The sequence below is a fragment of the Stegastes partitus genome, unplaced genomic scaffold (genome assembly GCF_000690725.1).
Source record: "Stegastes partitus isolate 25-593 unplaced genomic scaffold, Stegastes_partitus-1.0.2 Scaffold863, whole genome shotgun sequence".
NCBI lineage: Eukaryota > Metazoa > Chordata > Actinopteri > Pomacentridae > Stegastes > Stegastes partitus.
Window position 1 is genome coordinate 86,023 of NW_007578594.1, and position 23,107 is coordinate 109,129.

General features: G+C 38.2%; 1 protein-coding gene across 1 annotated transcript in view; it reads left to right on the forward strand.

Moving 5' to 3' along the window:
* Window positions 1-3,915: 3,915 nt before the first annotated feature.
* fam124a (family with sequence similarity 124 member A) overlaps window positions 3,916-23,107 on the forward strand; it is a 41,769-nt gene continuing 22,577 nt past the window's right edge. The window contains exons 1-2 of the mRNA XM_008293176.1: window positions 3,916-4,041; window positions 11,520-11,551. Of these exons, the coding sequence (XP_008291398.1) occupies window positions 3,986-4,041; window positions 11,520-11,551 (88 nt within the window). The 5' untranslated portion in view covers window positions 3,916-3,985. The remainder of the gene's footprint in view (window positions 4,042-11,519; window positions 11,552-23,107) is intronic.

Below are 23,107 nucleotides of genomic sequence, written 5' to 3' on the forward strand. Positions count from 1 at the left end.
CTGAGTTTAAGACTGACCTTCGATATATCTCAACATATCTATGAACAGACCACAAGAATATTATATTAACGTGTGATACCCACTTTATGACACTGATATAACATATGATTTATAAAATGAAGTATAATAAACACGAGATATCAGAATGAAACAATACAGTAAAATATCTATCCATCAAATAAAAACTAATTTGTCAAACTGACTTAAATAAATAGAAAATACGTGTTTAATTCGCTATCGTAACTCAAATATAAAACATAAAACATGTTCAGATAAGTTCAGAAAGACTCTTTCCCAGACACATAATCAACAACAGACCAAATGAGAACAACCCTTTTATATGTGACAAAACCACATTTTGTTGTCTATGTTGCTTGTTTAACTTATCTTGACACATTTTATGTTTTATATTTAAGTTACATCAATACATTTTATACATATTTTCCATTTGTTTAGGTCTGTTTTATATTAGTTTTCACTTTGGCAAACCTGAGAAATAAATAAATACTTTATTTCATTTGATATATTATGTATTGCTTTCAGGTAATAAACATAGATGTATGACACATTAATGTAATGTTCTTTTGGTGTGTGAAGAAGTGATGACTTGAGATAATAATAATGGAAAGAAAATCTCAAACTAAGGAGAAGACTTGGTCAATGTTCCACTTTTCCTCCATAAATAGTGTGTTTGTTCCTTTGACTCTCGCTTACGGCCATACCAGCCTGAATACGCCCGATCTCGTCTGATCTCGGAAGCTAAGCAGGGTTGGGCCTGGTCAGTACTTGGATGGGAGACCGCCTGGGAATACCAGGTGCTGTAAGCTTTTTCTCACACAAAACACACCATGATGCTGCTGCTGCTTTACTTTGAGGCAGAGCTGGAAAAGACAAGACAACTTTATTAATAAATATCATTTAAAACAACAAGAGTTAAACCAAAGTGTTGCTCAATCAAAATAGAAAACAATAAAACACAACCAGTCACTACAATCAGTCACGTTAATTTGTACAATAAAGAATATTGTAGGGTAATCATCTTAATATCTCATTCATTCAGGCAAAATTGTATTTTTTAGAATATTGAAGAGTCCTAACTGTAATATTATAAATTGCTCAGATACATTTGTATTTTATATTATACTGTAGGGTCTTAACCTTAATATTTAAACTCATTAGTTCAGTCTCGACAGTCTTTTGCTTATTGAAAAGTAGTTTTTCTCAACTTCTGTTGTTTTAAACGTGCTATAGAAAAACAAACAATGACTCTACTTCACTAGTATTTTCTGTTATTAGTCAATTGTTTGTCTATCACATGTAATTCACTGTTTGAAGAGAACTGGATGTCAGTGTGGCTAACTCAGATTATAGGCTGTAAGTAAGTGACCAGGACAGACAAACACCCAGAAGGGCCTAAAATGACCCTTTACAGACATTTATAAAGGCTGTATGTTTAGAGTTTGTAAAAAAGAAAAGAAGAAAAAAAAAAAAACTCCATCCCTGTAGTGCTTTAGTGGCTCTTTGAGTGAAGTTTGATTTCAAATATGGAGAATAATTGACCTAAATTATAAACAGCTTGTACAAACTGTGACATACCAATATAATTTGGTCCATTTTCAAATGTTTCTTATGTCTATAATTCAGTGTACACTTTATCTCAATTCTCCAAAGTGACATTTCATGACGTTATCATAATTTTGACACTTTTGTGTAATAAATTCAGCATCGTTTCTGTTGTGTAACACACAGGAAGCTCTCAGGACTAATCTAACAGCCCACAGAACAGTAAACTAAGTGAGCAGGAGACCAAAGCTGCTCGTCCAGCTGGTATGTGGTTTAATTCATGAACAGAAACGTTATTGTTTGCAGGTCAGAAATTTGAGGACTCTCCTCGGACCTGCCTGGTTGAACAGAAATGTTGCATTACCTCATCTGGTCTGTTGATGGCGCTAAAGCAGCACTATTTAAAATGATGCTTTCAGGTGCAGCTCGAAAAAAAATCACCAGTCGCACACTATCCACAATGCATGGTGCTACATCATGTGGAAGAGTTTAGGATGTGTTTTTATTATTATTATTATTATTATTATTATTATTATTATTATTGCTGGGAAAGAATACTAGAGAAACTCATCTGTTGGTTCTGGTCCTTACACATGATTTTTTGAACTACAACAATAAAAATACCTCAAAATTGCTATTTGTTTTACATGACATAATCAGATTTAATGAGTCAAATTTCTGACATATAAAAGTCAAAATTGTTGAATAGTTCTTTATAGTTTTGACTAATAAAGTCATTAAACAAATCCATGTCTTAACATATCATAGTTTAGATTTGCTATTCAAAAACATGAGTTAGAAAATCAAAAGTTTGAGTTTGAGACTGAAACATTTGACCAAAGTTAACGGAATTTTTCAATCACAGGCCAACATTTTGGACTTCGTAGCTCCTTAAAATTATGTAGAAATAAATAATTGATCCAGTGGTACAAAACAGAAACATACACATTACACGTGTTAATGTGGTTTACACCATGACCTGTCATTAAAGGCTCTGATAACAAACAGAAATTAGTTTTCTCAATATAGCACGTTCTTTCAGCCTCAAATTGAAAGTTGAAAATAGGAACGTGTGCAGTTTAAAACATAATTGTGATAATAAATGAAGTGTTATGAGGAACTAAATGAATTCTCCCTCTTATATTTATTCACTGCTGTATGTTATACATATGCAGATGGTTAAATATCACTGGAGGTGCCAACTGTTTTTACTGAGCTTGGAAAATCTAGCTTTACCTGCAGCCTGGAATAACATAAGGAAAGCTATAAAGCTCATGTTTAACCTTCGAGCATTTCACATTTTTAATTTAATCGTATTTTGCTTCCAAGTGTTCTTGTTGATTCATTTGTTTATAAATTTTAAAAGCTGTAATTAAAGTTTTTATTAATTTACTAACTTTGCCTTCTGGCATTTTTTTTATGAGCATTGTGTTCAAGTTTCCTTTTTGTTTGCTTACATCTTTTATATTCTTACTCATCTATATTGCAAATGAGGCATCCAGATCTATATGTATTCTGAATTTAAAGACTGAATTATTCAACATCCTCAGGATGCACACGTGCCAGATGTTTACTGCCTTTGAGCTAACATTGTGAGCAGCAATTAAAGAGCGCTGACTTTTAAAAAAAACTGGTTTTCATGCTGTGTATCTTTATGTTGGAAAAAAAAAACGCAATAAAAAAATGACGAGGCTATTTTAGGTATTTTAACATGTTTCAAACAGAAATTAGAACTTTCCCCCCTAAGGATTGCTGCTTTAGAACAAAGAAAATTGTCATCCTCATAACTGACTTTGTCAGAAAATCTGACTTTGAGGACTTTAAATGTAAATCAGTCCTCAAGGCTTAAATTAACGAGCAATTAAAGTAAGCTAAGTTAAGCTATTTTATATGATAGTCGTTAAAAAAAACTATCACCATTTTAATTGACTTTATGTCTTATGTTCTTGTTTTAGGACAATAGCATTTCTTAAGAGTTCACAAGAGAAAAATGTACACGGTTAGATGAAGACTTTAGGATCATTTGTGTAAAATATGAAGCATAAAAAAGTATTCTCAGAAATCAGAAACATGGAGTAGAACATAATGCAGCAGAAGCTAGAAATACTTACAGCAAGCCAAAGTTTCTCTCCACTTTCCACTACTGCCTCATGCTGATTTACTCAGTCTGTGCGCCACACTTTCAGTATTCAGATTTCCGACAGCCCCTGAATGCAGCATGTCAGAGCGCAGCTGACGCAGAGCAGCAGTCAGTCAGTGAGTGAGTCGCCTGTTGCTCCAACAGTTCAAACCTCTGAGGTCATGTGTGGAGTCAGACACATTCAGACCATCTCACCGTGTTTCCCAACGCGCCTTTTTTTTTACTGGTTTTACTGGGACTGTGGAACAATGCAGCTGAGTGCTGCGCAGCCGAACCTCTGACATGGAGAAAAGCTTCACAGAAGATGACTGCGTGGACTCAGGAGCCGAGACTGGAGGGTGAGTGCTGCGCAAATTATAGAGTCACATCCCAAATATGTCTCCAAATGTTTTCTCACTACGGAGTTTATGAGTTTCTGACTTCTTGTTGGGACTTTTAAATCCCCCGCCCCCTCTCCAGTGTAGCATAAGACACTGTAAAGTTAAAAATACTTGACTGGGGAGGTTTGATTTAACTTTATTGTGAAAACCCCACATCAGATGCAAGTTGTTAATCCAGGTAAAGTCCGCTACATGTGTGTAACGGCGCACTGACCTAAATAAGTGATTTTTCTAAATTAACAGCGAGAAATATTGCTGTTCTTTATCAGATCAGCAACTCAGCTGATGAAATTTGATTCAGTCCATCTCAACTCAAGGTACCTGAACGCACCTAGAACCCCATTACATAAAGCAAGACAATCTCCACTTCTCATGTATTTAGACTCACATTCATACCAAAGCCATGAAATATGTAGTGTTTGGGAATTTTCAGCTGCTCCTGATTTGCCTCCTTGTGCCAATAATTGATGTAATGTCTGTTGAGGACAAATGCAGGAGCTGAAATCCTGCTTGTTTAGTGGAAAGTAAAGTCTTACTCATCTCATTTTTCTTTCCTTTGACTGTGAATAGAGTGAAATGAACCTTTATCACTTTGTTTCAGCCACTAAACAAAGATGTGCCTCGCTTTCTCCAGCGGTACGTCACTGTTGGATGTTGTAGTAGTGAATGTTTGTGTGTGTCAGAGACATTAAAGGGTAGTTCATGTTTTTTGTTTTTTTAGAGTTAATTTCGAACAATACAGACATGCTCATATGTGCAAATCATACGGCTGTGGGTGTAGATTTCTTCTGAAGACTGATGGCGTCCCTCATCAGGATATTTTAAGCATCAAACAGTTCATTTTCTGCATTCTGGTGAATCTTTATGGACAAATTGTGCCTTTTCTGCATCAATTTATGGTGAAAATGCTGTCATTTATCGGCAGAAAAACACAAAATAAGCAAACCATGTAGCAGATTTTTTAAAATAAAGGTTTTTATCAGAGGCACAGTGCTCTCAATATTTATCAGGTTGCATCCTTCCTGAAATCTACACCCATGCAAACAGGTTTCTTCCAAAGGTACATACTTTTTAGAATTAAATTCTGCCTTTGTGCTTGCATAGATCATGTCTGGCTGCATCAGAGGTGTTTTTTTAGTAATATATGTGTAACTCTGGGCCCTCTGGATCTGTCTAACTCCTAAAACTGCAAAAAGGCTTTGTTTGACACAAAAGAAAGACTGTGTCGATCAATAAAGTGACAATCTTGGAGGTTTTTTATTGAAGCAAATGTCTGTTAAGTCACTATCTGTTGCAAAATGAGGTTACACAACAGAGACAGAGCCCGTGGGCCGCTGGTGAGCTTATGAAAGTCCTTGCCTTTAGAGTATTACAAACTGGCTTTCTGTGGGGACATTCCTGCACAAAATCCCAAGCTGAGGTAGTGAATCGTGTTCCATCACCCAGCAGGTGTGTTTCTGCCAGGGAGGGGAGGCGGAGCGAACGCAACAGACTCACCTGTGTCTGAAGCTGCATTATGTTATGAACCACACAGGTGGCACTGCTTTAAGAGCACAAATGCAGTTAGAAAGAAAACTGAGGTCTTCAATATTGCCACTTTAAAATTGCCTCAAGAAGTAGTGTCCAGTATGAACAGGAGGAATGAAAACAGGCTCTTTTGATGTGCATATGGACACATGAGTGTTAAATTGAGGTAAATTTGGAGAAAAAAAAAGTGACCTTTAACCCTCTTTAGAAAATTCAGAACTAAGGACGTGTGTTGTTGTGATCAGCCACAAGGCAGGCATTAATTTAAATCAGTTTTTATTGTCTCGTGTCTGATTTCATGTCAAGAATATTGTCTATATGTACATTTTAGGCAATTTCTGTTGGTTTTCCCAGATGTCTAATCTCCTTGAAGGATCACTATGGAATAATAAAAACAAGTCCTAAAGTCTAAATGACCTCAGATCTGTCGTAGCGGGTTATTATATTGTATATTTGTGGGGTTTTTTTTGTAAATTATCAGACTTATTTTCCAGGGACAACAAATCAAAAACAAAAATAACATATTTGATCCTGTGGTACCAACTCAAGCTTATTATTTAACTGTTTACTCATGAGTATTTGAGTGAATGTCGTAATAAACAGTATCAAGAACTGCTCTGTTAATTTGATGATACTGGAACACTGGAACCCTGACTTCAGCCCAAAATGAACCTTGGCAGGCAGATAAGATGAAAGTATCACATATAAATATAGATGCCTTGTTTTATATGTAGACTAATGTTGTTTTCTTGCTTAGCTCAGTGAAAACTTTATGTCTGCACCTGCCTGTGAGTCACCACAATAAAAGCACAGTAATATATTAATTCCACCAGAGGAAAGACTTTGTTTTCTGCAGATAGGTGGAAAAAAATGTAATGAAATCAGCAGAAATCCAGCATCGTAAATCTCCATAAATGTATTGTGTCTCCCAGCCTTTTAGTTTCCTTTTGACATTTTTCAAGCCTGAAACGGTACATTGAGCAGTTTTGAGCATCTGTAATTCTGATGCTGTGTAAATTGTTGTCTTATCAACAGCAGTGCTCATTAATTGACATGTTTAAAATATTAATGTGCCAGATTGCAGCCAAAAAGCTTAAAGTCAATCAGAAAGTTGATGTTAAGATTAAAAAAAACTTGAAAACAACAAAAGGCACACATGTATATACGAACATTACTAAAGTAGCATTCTCATAAAACATGACAGAATAGACTAGCTTATACAGTATACATACTACATAGGACTCTGATGCTGAAAGCTTGAGAGGTGGGAACAGAAACCAGACATCAGTGCATCAATGGCCTTGTTGTCAGAGGCACCTGGGAGCGTGCTACTGCTTATTAGCCGTGAACTGGAACCAAACATCAGAATGTTTGTGAGACAGCATCTGTTTCATGGAGAGAGAAGCAGCACTGACCCCTGTGGAAAGTGCTGATGTGAAAGGAAAAGCAAGGGACGTCCAGCTGATAACCAGAGAGCTTCCACCTCCACTTCTGGCTACATCCACTGTAGTCCTCCTTCACCTCACACTGTCTCTGCCTGCATCAGTCCTGCAGCCACAAATCCCTGCATTCACAGTGACTTTACTGTAAAAAGGATTATTCTAGTGTTTCTAGAGTTTCTTTTTTTGTGTGTGGGCTACATCAAAGTTAACCGACGTATCTTTCTGAACAAGCCGACTGAAATTATTCAGACAATAATTCCTTGTTGGCCGTAAAGTCCACTTTAAGCATCCCATTTCATTTTCAAAGCTTCCTTGCAAGAAAATCTCAAAGGTTTAAAAAGTTGTTCCTGTGATATTTAGCGTACTGCTTTGGCAAAGATGATCAGTACATTTATCACCAACACTTTAGTTGTTCATTTATATCAGCTATCAGTTCTGTTTCATGGAGCAAAGTAGACTCACTATAGTGAATGTATAATTGCCATTTTGTTCAAGCTTTTTCTTATTTAAAAAAAGAAAATGATTGATTTATCAGAAGTCAAAATAGGTCAAAAGAGGCAGTTTCTAAGTTTTCTTAACACTGACCTGTCCTAGTCTGAATGCCATTAGACAAAACCAGAAAGACTGAAACATTCTTTGCATGTTAAAAGTTAAAAGCAACCTGTAGGAATCAAAAACTGTACATCAGGTAGAGCTGCAACACTTAATCAGCTATTGATTATTTGTCAGCTATTTTGATAATTGATTAAACAAAGCAGAGCTAGAAGAGGAATGCATACTGTAGAGTTGACTGATACGGATGATTTGTTATTTGTTTAGGTTCTTTTTTCGATGGTTCCAGCTTCTCAAATGAGAGAATTTGCTGCGTTTTCTTGTCTAACATTATAGTAAGTTCAATATACTTTGGGATTGGACTGTTTTTCAGAAAAAATGCTAAACTATGGTGAGCATTTTAAACACTTTTCTGTTCATATGTATAACTGAGAAAAACAACTTTTAGATTAATCTATAATGAGAATAATCTTGTTTGTATAACTACATAACTTAATTGTGAAGTTTTCCTCCATAACAACTTGTCAATTGAGATAATTTCGGTCAGTTTGGTGTTTTCTGCTTGTTCTTATGCTCCACGTAGCAAAAAAGGTAATTAAATCAGTTGATTACTGCAGCGGTGCAAGTGTTTGTGTGAATAATGGTGATATTGTTAGAGTCTCATGGAAAATGGAGGATGTCGGGATGAAAGCTGTTCATAAAACAGGAAATCTGACTTTCCATCTACATTCAGTTGTCATGGTTTCTTTAAAACCGTAAAAAACGATTCTTCCTGAACATAAAAAGAGCCTGACTGCAGAGGTGACAGGCCATGAAATGATCATATGATTCACTGGTGGGAGGATTTATCGCTTTACGTTCAGTTGCTTTCTGTCTTCGTCTTCACCCTTTCACCTCCGTCTCCCTGCATCCCTAATCGAGCGCCTGAATCTGGAGGTCAAACAAGCCATTTAGACTCACTTGACTGTCCATCAGGTCAGTCTGCAGTCAAACCGTGTGTGCACGATCGAGCTGCTGCCTGTCTTCGCTTCACTGTGCGTTTATTGTCTTTGGACGGGGATGAAGCGAGGCATCGCGGCCAGACTGGGAACGGCAGGCGAGATGCTAACTGACACTGCTCGGGGAGTCCTGCCAAATTCTCACACCCAAGGGAGCCTTTAAACAGACTCGCAACTGCGCTCACTACTACCTCCAACTCTACTCTGCCGTGTCATAAAAAGAAAGCTTTCCTCGTCTTTCTTCCCACTTCTTTTTGGTCATTTTCCTCTTTTGCACACAGGGACGAGTCTCATGACTTTCACTCTGTGTCCTTTTTGCTGGAACCTTCCGGTCGTTTATAATCTCTTCTCTGTATATTTGTCTTTTCTTTCGCTCCCTATGCCGGCATTCTCCCCTGTAGTGCCCCATCATTTTTACTTCTTACCCTCCTGTCCTCACCTCTACTTCTACCCTCGCTCCCATCCATCCCGTTCTCTGCACCGCTAATGCCCGTTAGTTAGATTGATAACCTCCTGCTGCAGGAAATAGCCCTGCTCCTCTGTTTCCTGCAGCTCCAGAGGCCTTATTAGTTTAGAGATGGACTCACAGGGAGGGAGTGTGTTGCAGGAACAGCGTTCTCTGGTTGTCAGCTGACTCCCGTGGGACTAATATTCTCAGGTTGTGATTTATACACGTGAGTCGAGGTTTTCGGGGAAATGTAACGTGTAGGATTCAGCTCCTCAGTCGGGCTTGTATGTGGGCATACGTGTGTCTTTTATGTGAAATGACATAATTACATAGAAGGTCAGGAATAATCTATGGAGATCAGATTAGCGGAAATCTAATTCTGCTTCCCTTCCAGCTCAAAGATGGGAGCTTTAGATTAGTCTGCATAAGAATGAGTCCCCAGAGGGAAAAGAAGCAGGATCCTTTACTTCAACTACTGCATCAACACTTAACATTATTGTCTTTCTTGCAACAAGTTTGATGAAAAGACTGGCATGTTTCACCTTTAGCACCACTGTCATGTGCGGTATGTTACTTAGTTAGCCTCTACACAAACACAGATGTAACTATGGCTTGTTCTTATTTGCCTAAAACTGTAGAAGAATCGCCACAAAATAAAATAAATGACCAATTATTACATGTATGTTTGTGTGCATATTAAAGAAAGGTGTACATTTGTGTATTTTTTCCCTTTTGTGGCAATCTCTGGTGCTGGAAACACTGAAAACTGAAAAGCCAGTCAATCCCCATAGACCCCCATGTTAAAATACTTAATTTAAAGCAGAAATAAATGTTTCCAGCCTGATATAAAGACAGTTTTGGTCTCTATAGCTTATTCATGACAACCGTACAAGGGTTGAATTTATATAGAACTCACCTGTTCAAGTTATATTAACGGTAAAAGTTATGCATAGAGAAAGTTGTGACTGATTTATGTGTCAGCTTGATGCCCTCGTAGGACAGTCAATAGCCCAGAGACTTTGGGACGGCATGCCTCAACTCCACTCATGCTCAGTTTCTTTCCTCATTTATGGATTAGCCAGATTTAAGAGGAGTCTGCCAAGATGGCGGTGGCCACCACACTGAGCTCCAAATTCAGTCTTTAGGAAACCTGTGGTGATGTGATTGAGACTTTGTCTGTTTTTATACACAGTCTAAGCTTTGAATAGAGCCAGTCACACTGTTTTTCTTAATTCCAGTCTTCATGCTAAGCTAGTCTAATCACTCCCTGTCTACAGCTCCATACTTCTGCTGCACACAGCATCTGAATGGGGAAATAAAACCCAGTCTTGGCCCGTGTTTGAGCATTATTTCACGATGTTTACTTTCACCAGCCTTGTAGTTGCATAATTTAAATACCATAAGTTGTCTGTTTTTGGACTATTTTCCACTTTGGAGCTGCTCGTTAGGAAACCAAACCAACTATGTGTGTTTTCTGTTCAAGTAGGCAAATCAATTATATGCTTGTCAATACTGGATTTTATTTGGACCTAACTGTCAGTGACTGTGGGATGCTTCCAGCTCTCTTGTGTAGCTCGAGACTCACAATTCTCAGAAATTTCCAATATGTTCTACTCAGAATTACAACAAAGAGGCAGATGTGAAGATTTCTTTTTTTTTTTCCAGCTCAGTTGCTTGTAATTACAGTCCAATTGATATGACTCGAGGGCAGCGTTACCGCACTTGACTTGTGCAGTCAGGACTGATACCAATCTTCTCATCTAACTCTTGGAAACAGCACAAATAATGGTGAATTGTTCCTGTAATTAAGTAATACTGGTGCAGTAATCCATTGCAAATGGACATCCTGCATTCTTAAAATACTTTTTTTTTTTGTCATAACACTTCTGGACTTTTATGAGAAAAGTAGTAATTATTACAGTTTTTCCAGCTTGTCACATCCTATCATGTATTATGTTGCTGGATTGTTAATACTGGAGCATTTTAATGACTGTGTAATGGTTGTGGCCAGATGAGATCATTTTATCCATCATTTTTATTTCATCTGCAAATTAACTTTAGTGACACAGCTGTGGAATATATGTTAGATTTGCCTTTGAAATATAGTGTCATGTAGTAGAAATATGAAGTAGCAGAGGGTAGAAATACCTGAAAGCTCTACTTGAGCACAGATAGCGTTGGTGAATGTCCCCGTGTTTTATCCCGTCAGAGAGAAACCGCTCTGAAATGTCTGTGTGCATTTTTGGTGACCTTTCCAGCTGGACGTCTCCTACTGTTTAGCCAGATGTCAGCACTTTATTTGAAATAGGAGTGTGTCATCCTGTAAATCATGTAGATTGCACTTTGTACTGTAACATAAACTCCTGTCTCCTCTCTCTGTTTCTTGTCCTCTCCGTCTCTCTCCCCCTGCGTTCCATGTCCACATCGCCCCTCTCAATCTTTTTCTCTATTTTCTGTCGTCCTCTGCAGGTCTGATTACAGTCCCTTGTCCTCAACGAGCAGTAAGTAACAGCATTTCTAACACTAACACAGCTCAGGTCCAAGGCTTTATCTCTCTAATGCACGCTGACAAAATAAATCCACTCGCTGGGGAGGATTGTTTGTGTGCGTTTAGTGGTTTGTAAGACCTACAGCAGTGTTGGCAAAAGCAAGCTGCTTGATTGAATTTGTTCTTCTATACATTTACTGTGACGGCACATGCTGGACAAACAACATTTTGCACATTGGGTTTAGTAAATAGTTGGACATTCGCATCAATGGGGCAACTACAAGGGAAATTAAGGTTTTAAAAAAATTAAAGCTTTTCTAAGAAATTCAACTTAGTTTTCTGAAATTAAAACAAAACTAAATTTTTTTCTCCTTGTAAAGTATGTATCGGCACTAAGTTTCACACGTAGACAGTCCCTTGACATAAACAGAGCAACCATTTGTCAAGAAAATATGGTGAAAACACACAGCTGCCACAAAAACAAAACACCCATTTAGTACTTGTTTACTGATGACAAAAATAGTCAGTTTTAACCAGATGTTAAATTTGTTACACATGTTTAACACATGGATGACTGTGTTTTGCTATAATTTGAATCTTAGGTTTGGCCAGTGGTAGAAGAAGTATTCAGGTCCTTCAATGTAAAAAATTAAAGAAGTCATGTGGAGTTAGAGCATCAAAATAAAAGTGCTGGTTTGAACCCTCTGACTGATATATTCTTATATATTACATCATTAAATTATTGATAATGAAGCATCAGTGTGTCAGCAGCATGTTGCTGTTGTAGCTGCTGCAAGTGGAGCCAATTTGAACTACTTTACATGCAGTTTTACATGTGGCTGAGCAAATAATACATTTCAAACTGCAATTTGAAGCTATGCAATTAGCTGCATTTCTGAATGTACATCATGCGGCACTTCTGACTCAGTATTTAAGCTGCCGTGTCAAAGGATTTACAAATTCACGCATCCTGGTGTGACAGTCATGCTTTAGATTGTGTTTCGTGTTCATGCTCCATCACATGTTTTGAATCTATTCCACATGGAATATTTTACTCAAGCTTGATTTTAAAAAGTTATATTGCAAAGTAAATTGGAATTGCAGAATTTGTCAGAAAAAATGCAATTAGATATTTTCCCCAAAATCATTTAGCTCTGATTTATATACAGTGACATGAGATCAATCTGAGGGTTCGTCACATGATTTATGACAGAAGAAAGAAGAAAAAATAAGTTCTGATAAACAAATCAGTTTTTATCTTTCGGACTTTTCCTTCTTGATTTTGTTGAGAAATTGGATCATAGAAATTTTTACTGAAATGAAACCATTTGACAAGTTTGGAGGGAAAAATCCCTATATGGTGGAGGCCTTAACAACTCAGACATTTGAAACGTGACCTCAAATCCACACTGTTTTGTGTAGGATGATAAAGAAGTTGGAAATCACTGGTTTAATATTTAACAATCTGTTGTATTTTTAAAGCTTTTTAAAAAAATGTATGGTATTCTGTTATTTTAAAACTAACCAAAGATGTCAGATAAATGTAGTAGATTAGAAAGAACCATATTTTCCTTGGATTGTTGTGCAGTGGAAGCATAAAGCAGTTCAAAATGGAAAATACTGTTTCTGTAAACATAAATTGCAACTTTTTACTTTAACTTACTTGCTATTTACAATAGATGTTCATGTCTCCTTCAAATACTTTAGATAATCAGGATAAACAGTTGGTTTGTATACAGCGTGTTTGATCAACTGTTTCTTTGTCCATCTCACTGAACATTTGAAAAATCTCTACAATGATTAAAATTATCATAATTGATGGAACTGATGATCAAAACTTTTAAAAAGCAAAACTGTGATACTTGTTTACGAGATAATCAAAATGTGAATAAATAATGTGTGATCCCTGTTAACTTCCAGGACTTGCATCCATCTTGGTTCTAATAGTTGCTGTGATGTTGATGTTGACATACTATATCGATGAAGGCATCAGCGGACACCAGCTGGTCAGAGATTGTATTAAATGTAGATATTGTATTTATCACTAATCCATTGGAAACAAGCTCTCTAATAGACATTATCAGTTACAGATGAACTGCTTTATTTTATTTGTGTGGCCACAACTTGTGCATGAAGTATGAAGTCACCACATGCTGCCGAGTTACCCATCTTTGTTTACTTAGTGTCTGAGTGTTTGTGTAGTTTCTCCACGAATGTGTGTGTGTATGTTAGGATCTGTGTTTGCGGAAGTCGTGACCTCTCCTCCGTCTGGTTGCCAGGTCTGGAGGCCTTTCACAATGGGAGGATTATATCCAATATTAGCCCATTAATCTGGTCTACAGGAAGCTGCGTTATCCCACCAGCACCACACCCGCGAGTCAGGAAGTGTAGGAGCGCACACTCACAACAACACACACACACACACACACGCAGTGATCCAGCAGAGTGTCTGGTTGGGTTTTTCCCATCGTGTTTCCTGTGTCATCGCGGTATCAGATGAGCTTCTGCCCACTATTGTCACTGCTTGAGGTCAGAGCAGGAACAGAACGTTCAGGCAGCAGCACATTGTCTTCATACACATTCTGTAGGAGAGAGTGACCACATTCACAAAGGCGCTGCTGGACTAGAGAACTGCTCCACATGGGGACTGATTAACTCACTGAAACACATTCACAGCTGTGTAGGTGTAGATTTCAAAGAGGACGCAGCAGATACGTCCTTCTCAATATTTAGAACACGCGTGTTTGTCCCCCAAAATAAGACCATGAAAGAAGCAGAACACTTTTTTTGAAAAAACATTGCTAATAGACACAACAATGCCTCAGACAGACTAGAATGGAACAGAATAGAACTTTATTGATCCCTTTGGTGGAAACCTCAGGGAAATTGTTGTAAGAGTCTGAGACTGGTCTGTTCTCTTCAGCACTGAGTCTTATGCAACTGTCAAAATGTAAATTGTGAGCTCATACAATCACAAAACTGGTTGTGGAAAACTTTATTTAATCCATATGCATTCCATTATATTTTAAGCTGTCGCCTGCAGCTTTCATTTTGTGCTTTCTACTATAAATTGATGCAAAACAGACACAAATTGATTAGTAAAATTTCACCAAAATGCAAAAGAAATTTACACACATTTTAAATGCAATTAAAATGTAACATCATTAATCATTAATATAATTTGTCCCGGAAGGTACCTGTGAGATTATTTCTGATTGGCTGGCCGTTCCTCTTTAATGAGTTTAACTGGATGCTTCAGATGTTGTTGTGGCTGAAATGTGCACAAGGTATGTTTTACTGTTACTATGGCAACAACACATCAATGTGGTGCCATTAGCTGCAACAGGTGACATCATTTCTTACCATAAATTTCACCAAGTTTCGCACAAATTACCAAAAAAATACAGTATAGTTTTCTCTCATCTCTACTCATACATAATCTCACAGAGATACTTTTGGTTGTATTTGTCCAGATTCTGTGATTTCTGTCTCTGAGATTTCTGTTATCACTCTATAAAAAATAACTTCAGGTATTATAGAGAAACTTGTCCCTAGATAATCTACATTTCACACCATAGGCAGGGCTTTGTTATGGAAAGTAGTTCCAGTAAAAAAACAAATATCCAATGACACTGACTGTTCAGACCCAAACCGACACAACACAAGGGCACAAGACAATCCAACATGTGGTTTATCAAACTGCATATAACTGCCGCTTGTGTTGTGATGTACCAAACAGCTCTTAGTGGTAAGATAACTGGATGTAAACTTGAAAAACACTACTCCACTTTAATGCTGTCCTGCACTCTGAGGTGTAATATCATACTTTAGTGGGAAACTGTGCTATTTTCACCTTTGTTTAGGCCAGTATTTTGACATCTTTGCAAGTAGTTCCATCTCCTATATTTTATGGATTCTGCTTCCTCTCCAGAGGGGTCTTAATAATGAATAGAGGGATGGTCGTCATGAATCTGTCTCAAAGGCCATCAAAGTTTGAGTCAGCCATCTCCTGCAGCAGCATCTGTAGTTTTAGCCAGAAAAGGAAAAGAAAAACAGATGAGACCCCAAAGTGCTGAGATGCTGAGTGACTTACTGTAGGCTGAGCCTTGATTCGCTCTCAGGGAATATGTCTTGCATAAAGTGCTTTGACAAAATAGACTTTCAAGGTAAAGTTTTAAGAGCATGAAAGAATTATATTCTGGTTGACAGCAGTTATAATCTCTGAAATTGTTCAAAATGACTTCAGTCCTTTGTCTGATATGAGTTCTGTGTGTTCGTCTGTGAAAACAGCCAGTCTGTTGGATGTTTTCACATTACTGAACACACAGGCTGCAGATATTACAAGCAGACAGACAAAGTGAAAGAAGCGATGCATTAGTCAGGCTGATGGTCACAGCTGAAAGGACCGGACAGATGGACACAGACTACGACAGATTCTCTAAAGATGTGAGAAGAAAAACTAGTCATTTGTCTGAGCGCTGTGTGTGGCTGCTTCTCTTTGTCCTCAGTGTGTGTGTATGTATGTGTATTTGTGCATGTCTGTGTGCGCTGATGCATTCATTTTGCAGAGGTGCGTGCAGCATCAGTCTCACTCATCTTTTGCCTCCTCAGAAGTATATTTAGGTTCGGCTAGAGAGCGTTCTTGTGTTTATACAGGTGGTCTTAACCCCTGATCTTTGACCTCGGTTCAGATCAGCCATAAGCCTCCTGGAGGCTCACTAATATCATACTGAACCACCAACATCAATCTCACTGAGATGTGCTCCACTGTAGGTCCCATGTAATAGAAACTGTAGGAATTCAAGTGGTGCAGACCTGAAATGGAAGCTTTTGAAAATATATTACCATCATTAAAATGCCAGCTGTCAAGGATTCTGAGCATCTCCATTGGTGCAGCTGAGGGTGGAGGACTTGACAGTTGTTACTTAGAAACAACACAGTTTGTATCATTTGTAATCCTATCCAGACTGCTAAAAATATCCCAATAACAATCAATCTTGCTTGTAGAGAGAAAAAAATGCCAGTGAAAAACATCCAAATAACTTCATTTAATTTAAAGAAAATATAATAATTACGTCACCATAGAATAGCGCCTGTGTTTACAGGCGGAGGCTGTTAGTCAATATATATCTCACTGAAAATAAGTTGCATAAAAATGTTCCCGTGAAAACCAAAACCAACACTGTGTTAGCTCATCTCTTCATACTTCTCTGCTTTCTTTGCCAAATCGTCTGATTTGTACCGAAGATGCAAACAAAACTTTCAAAACACTGATATTCAATTTCTTTTATAAAATAAGGCTCAGTGAGTTTCTCAAACTCTCAAGCACAGTACATTTAGCCAGAAATAGTAGATTACCTCAGATTTAGTCCTTTTCAGATATAGATTTTTGAGTCAAATACAGTGTTTGTGTTCATATTAATGAAGACACATGTCACCCAGTGTACCTGTGCAGCTTAATTATGTGTTTTTAATAGTTTCAAATTAAACTCTGTGGCACAAAAACAATAACGTATCAGGTTTGAATCCTTAGACAACTACACAGCCACTTAAAAGTGTAAAGTTTAAAGAATTATGTTTTTCTTTACTGAAGTGCAAAATTTTTCCTATTTGATCTTTTTTTTTTTGCCAAACTGAGTAAGAAAAGACCACTTTAAGCAGTCAGTACGAGTCAAATTAATAGTTATAGTAGGGTTTTTTTTGGTTGTGTGTGCCTTCAGGTGGAGTTTTAAGAGAGAATGTATCGTTAACAAATAAGCACAAAGCTGAAAAGTGTACTATTTGCTCGCTAAAAGTATTAGAATTAGAATTATTTCTTGTCATTATAATGCAGTGCAGTACAACTGAATTTTGAACCATGACCATAGATTACAAAGACAAGCCAGGTTAAAGAGGTCTTAGACAGGTAACAAATCTTTTATATACAAATATATGACCCTTAACCCTAACCAGGGTTTTTCCTGCATAGAGGAATTTTTGGTGACCTCCCAAAGAGTTTTAAGTCGTTGCCAAAAGAAAATCACAACAAAATGAAAGAATGAAAATAACCATTCACTGTTTTGTGAACTGAGGTTTTTTAACATAACAGACATTTTTGATTATCAAATGGTCAGAAATATGGAGATTTCTGTCAAATAATGCAACAGATTGATTGCTTTTACTGTATGCAGATGAATCATGCTTACTGTCATACGTATTCACTCCCCCAAAAGCCACATCTGAGCTGGGAAAAACCCAGCCTAACCCCTAACCCAAAGTCCAATTATATTTTACATGTGGTGTAAGATTGAAGATTATCTCATCCTGCCTGTGAAATGGAACAAGTTTCACTCTATTTCTGTTAGTACTGTAACCCTGCCACTTCTTCATTAGGAAAAAATAACTGAAACCTCCATGCGGTCTTTGAAACGTTGTCGTGCAACAACGGTGACGACGTGCACGAGTTGTTATCCGTCTTTTGTGCTTTCTGCAGCTGGTGCGTGCAGCGTCTTTGAGCGGTGAATTGAAGGTAAAGAGGTTTTGATTCAAGAGGCTTTGAGTCCAAACACTTAATCACACAAACTCACTTTCTATTGGCCACAGCGCATGAGTGTCCATTCAGCCTGAGTGACCCGTCACCCTGCCCCCCAGTGCTTTCCTGCATGTGTGTGGGTACATATGTGTAAGATCGAGGGGGTTGGCTGTCAAAGTAATGAATGTTTTTTGGGCCAGACGGTGGGAGAGGAGGGGGGGAGGAAGGTCAGACTGTAACAACAGAGCGACGCCAAGCACCGACACACATGCAAATATACTAATAGAGATGTAAACAGACAGAGAAGGACATGCGTGATTTGTCACGCTCCAACTAAACAACACACTGTAGATGTATTTATTACATGCAGATGTTGACTCGTGAAAATTCGCACCACTGACATCCAAACCAGAGAAACTTGGACGAAAGATGAAAAGAAAACTTGAGATGGATTCACTTTTGAAGGTGATGGGAAGCAGAACAAGGATAGTGGGAAAAAAAGAATCATTTGATGCTTGGAAAGAAGAAGATTTGAACGTTAAAGAGCACGTTGAGCAGCTCAGTGAGTCTTTTCTTCGTAGAACAGAGGTCGAGGTAGGATTGATAGTGTTAGAACAAAAGCCTGGGAGTCGCAGGGTGTCACTGGGGGGTTTTACATTTTCAGGGATCAGTCTGTCACTAGCAGATGTTTGCTAGCTGAGACACATATTCGTGCAGATGAGTAAACGTGTAGCTGTATCACCGATCCTTTACTGTGTCTAGCAGAATACTTTGAGTTCTGATGGATTTTAGTACCGAGTTTAAAAAAAACTTACTGAGACTTAAAGCAGGCAGGAAGTGCTTTGTCAGATTTTGCTGCATTTTTTTTATTTCATTATCAGATTTATCTTGAATATTTCAAATTAAATACACACAAAAATCACAATCACATGATATAAAATCTAATGCAGGGTCTTTAAAATGGCTCAAATGTGCTGTTTTAGTTTAAAGAGTAGATCATTTAAGATGTGCACTTGTTAATTTAGAGATACCTGTTGTTACCTGGGATGGCAACATATTTTTGGAAATCTTCATCGTACTTTTGCAATTTAAATTGACGCAATTTAAAAAGAGAAATTCCCCCTTAATAATAATGGTTGAATGAAAATATGATGGACTCTGCATAAAGGTGGACAAACCTTCTGTTACATCACCCACAGGTTTAATAAAGAGCACTTTACAGTTCGACTGCCATTTTGCCAGTGCCTGACTCTTCCATCAGCCTTAATTATACTCCCTTGTAGATGTGCAAATGGGAAATGCAGACAAAACATGTGTAATTATTGTTCTATTACTTTTCAAGTTCACTGGAGTCCACTTAGAGGTCTCCGTTCCATACATGCACAGTAGATTACATTTATGTCTATCATGGATATATACTACTGCTGAGCACGTGGACTCTTGCAGACTTGAGGAAATGATGAAAGTTGCTTCACATGAACAACAGTGAACCCTTATGGATGTGTACTTGGATGTGAAAAACATAGCACTAGACAAATTCCAGCTAATGCACAACTGAGCACAGAGATGGAGTGGACGGCTCCCTTTGACAGCACCTGCGTATAACTCATAGCAGTCACACCTTTATTTATACATAACTTCAGGCCTTAATACAACTTAAACAAGCGTGTTACATCAAAATTCCCTAACTGTACAGTTTTAATCTGCTGGAAAATTGGCAATAAAGACCAAAACATGTTTTTGTACCAGACTGTAAATGTGTTTATTTCTGCTGTAAAGTTGTGATTGTTAACATGGGGCACTGTAGGGATTGACTGACTTTTGGAGACAGCCTCAAGTGGCCATTCGAGGAACTGCACTTGTAGCACCACTCATACTCCATGTCTTTGCTAGTTTTTGCTTTAGTGGGCATTTAGGCCAGAACTATACTTTAAGCATCCAACACAAGAGTTTGCTAGAGTCTGTGTAAAGCAAATTCCATTATATCCTCAAGTCTGAAGAGTCTGTGGACGTCAGCACGCTGCACAAAATTTGTGGGGCTGTCGTTTAAGGACAGTAGCGCACATGCTTGGCAGTATTTTGCATATACAGAAAACATAAATGCCATCGATTGTGCATGTATGGAACGGAGACCTCGAAGTGGACTAGAACAGTATAACAATAGTTACATATCCATGGTGTCCACACTGGAGCATAATCCAGGCATTTGGAAGACTCTGGCACTGACAAGATGGCAGAAAACACAATGAACTTCACAACTGCTTTTTAGGAAATCTGTGACTTGGCTTCATTTCTCAGCCCCTGAGGGTGATGATCAGAAAACATAGCCTTTTAAATGACCCCATGCACTGACCAGTGCAGGCAGCGGACCCGCCTTGAGCAGCTGGTTCATCTATACTGAGCCTTTGTAATGCGTCTGCATCTAATGTCACGTTAATTATGCTTTTTGTGCTGTGTTCGGGTCAAATGATGACTCTTTTCCATAAAATGAAACACTTGGCCCGTCCAGACGGACTGTGCATCCACTAATGCCGGAGGAGCTGCTCTTGTTATTTCGGCCGAGACAGGCAGCAGATTAGCAGAACCAGAAACACATGTGCATGAGAGTTAGTCCAACTGCAGTCTCCCAAGTTTGTACACGACACACACGGTTGTGTTTCAGCCGTTAGATTAAATATTTACTGCGAGTTTTGCTCCCCTCCCTACGATAATTAAAGGTCGGACTTGGTTTTGAGTGGCAGTTAGACCTGCTGAACATCACGTAGGTGTGCAAAACTTACAGTTATAATCAGATAGGGGATTACAACGAGGTGCTCTAAGTTTTAAAGTTTAATATTAATTTTTTTGCCTGTTTTCGTGAACATTCAGCCACATTTTTTGTACAAGCAGCACATTTAGTCCTAATATCCATCCATCCATTATCTATACACCGCTTAACCCTCACTAGGGTTGCGGGGGGGCTGGAGTCTATCCCAGCTGACTTAGGGTGAAGGCAGGGGACACCCTGGACAGGTCAGCAGTCTATCACAGGGCTACACTTAGAGACAGACAACCAAGCACACTCACATTCACACCTACGGACAATTTAGAATCACCAATTAACCTCAACATGTTTTTGGACTGTGTGGGAGGAAGCCGGAGAACCCGGAGAGAACCCACGCTGCACGGGGAGAACATGCAAACTCCACGCAGAAAGATCCTGGGTGTCCTCACTGGGACGCGAACCGGCGACCTTCTTGCTGCGAGGCAACGGTGCTAACCACCACCACCTTACAGGTTCTAGTATATTTTTAAAAATTTTAAAGCATTTTTTTTGCACTACTCTAGGTGTATTTTCATAGAATCAACATTAAACACTGCTGGTTTTGATTCATAGTTCAGCATTAGAGGCCACCTTGGAAACACTAGACCGCTGCATCATGAGTGATCGAACTGAGTCCTGCTTTAGTAACTAATTCAGTTTGTGGATTCGTTGCAGGTGTTATATAACTAGACCTGCATCCAGGTGATTTCTATTTCTCTTTGTTTCATTACTGAATCAGAGAATTCACTGTGCAGTCGTGTGTCTCCATTGTTTCAGAGTGAGATTAGCAGTGATGACGCTTTAAACTTGTAGGAAAAACCACAAGCAATCAGTTAACTTTTTGCAGTTTGTGTCTTTGTAGTCGCCATCATCCCAACTTGTGTTTACATTTTTTGCACTTCAGCTACAGCTACATGCAGAGACATATATTCTCTTTGTACCAACTCTGTAATAACGAAAGTGCTTGTGTTGGTTTTTTAAAAAGAGATATGTTAAATATGTAATTTACAGTCAGATTTCAATACCAGCGTTGACATTTAAACATCACGTGTGAGCCGTGCGTCACACTTTACTTGTGTGTAACAGAGAATGTGGTGTATATTACGCCTTTTACTGGTTAAAGTGAGATCTGAGCTTTCACTACCTCTTTGCCTTCCATCGGCACAGACTTGCATTCACACTGAAACACTGGGGAAGATGACGCACTTGTCTGTGTAAGAGGGACTGCACCGGGTATCCTTTTACACGGCAAACCACTCGCACTGATGTCAGCCAAGACACTTTCAGCACAGTCAGTTTGAATAGCACCTGATGGCTCAAGGACCACCCGAAACACATCAGCACACACAAACACACACCAGCTTGCGGCGCTTTCTTCCTCTCTGAAACGTGCGAGACGCTGCTGCTGCTGTAAGGCACCCTGGATTAAGTGTTACCAAATGTGCATCCTCCGACATGAGATTTGAAGCATGAGGCCAGCTAAATGTGCTGCAGTCGGCTATTTGCTAATGGTTTAATTGGAGCAGTTCTGTCTGTCGGCCTTGTTGTGGGCCCTGCAGGATAATGAATGAGTCAGTGTGTGCTCATCGAGTGCACGGCGAAGTGGAACCGTGATTGTGAGGAAGAAGCTGCGTTAAGGCCCAAATGAGACCGACTGGGTTCGTAGGCAGATCAGTTCTGTGTGTGAGTGTGTGTGTGTGTGTGTGTGTGTGTGTGGTCTAATGAGCTGGGTTCCATTGTACTGCTGGTGTAAGGTCAAATATGCAGAGTCATTTTACAGATTTTCTCTGATTTGTTCTGTTTTAATTATATGTAATTGCCACCAAAATCACAGAAAAGAGGAAATAATTTACATATTAATCCTAAAAGAGAAACGGGCCCAAACTGTAATTAATGACCACATCAAAAATCAGTATTTGTACAAATAGTAATTTATCCTGTTACAACATTTGACCATAATATTGCACAATTTAAAAAAAGAAACAAAAAACTATAATTCGCAAAAAAATAAAAATTGTACACACATGTTTTATTGTGTGAAAAGAAAAGAAAAAATTAAAAAATGGTAAAAAAAAAATTATTTTAGTTTTTCCTGTTTTAATAAATTTGAAATAATAACTAGCAAAATCACAAAAAAGTATTAATTTACATTTTCAAACTAAAAAAAAAGTTTAAAAAATGTAAATAATCTAACTCCTATTAACATTAATGTAAAAATCTTTATTTCTGTTAATGGTAAATTGTTTTTTGACAAT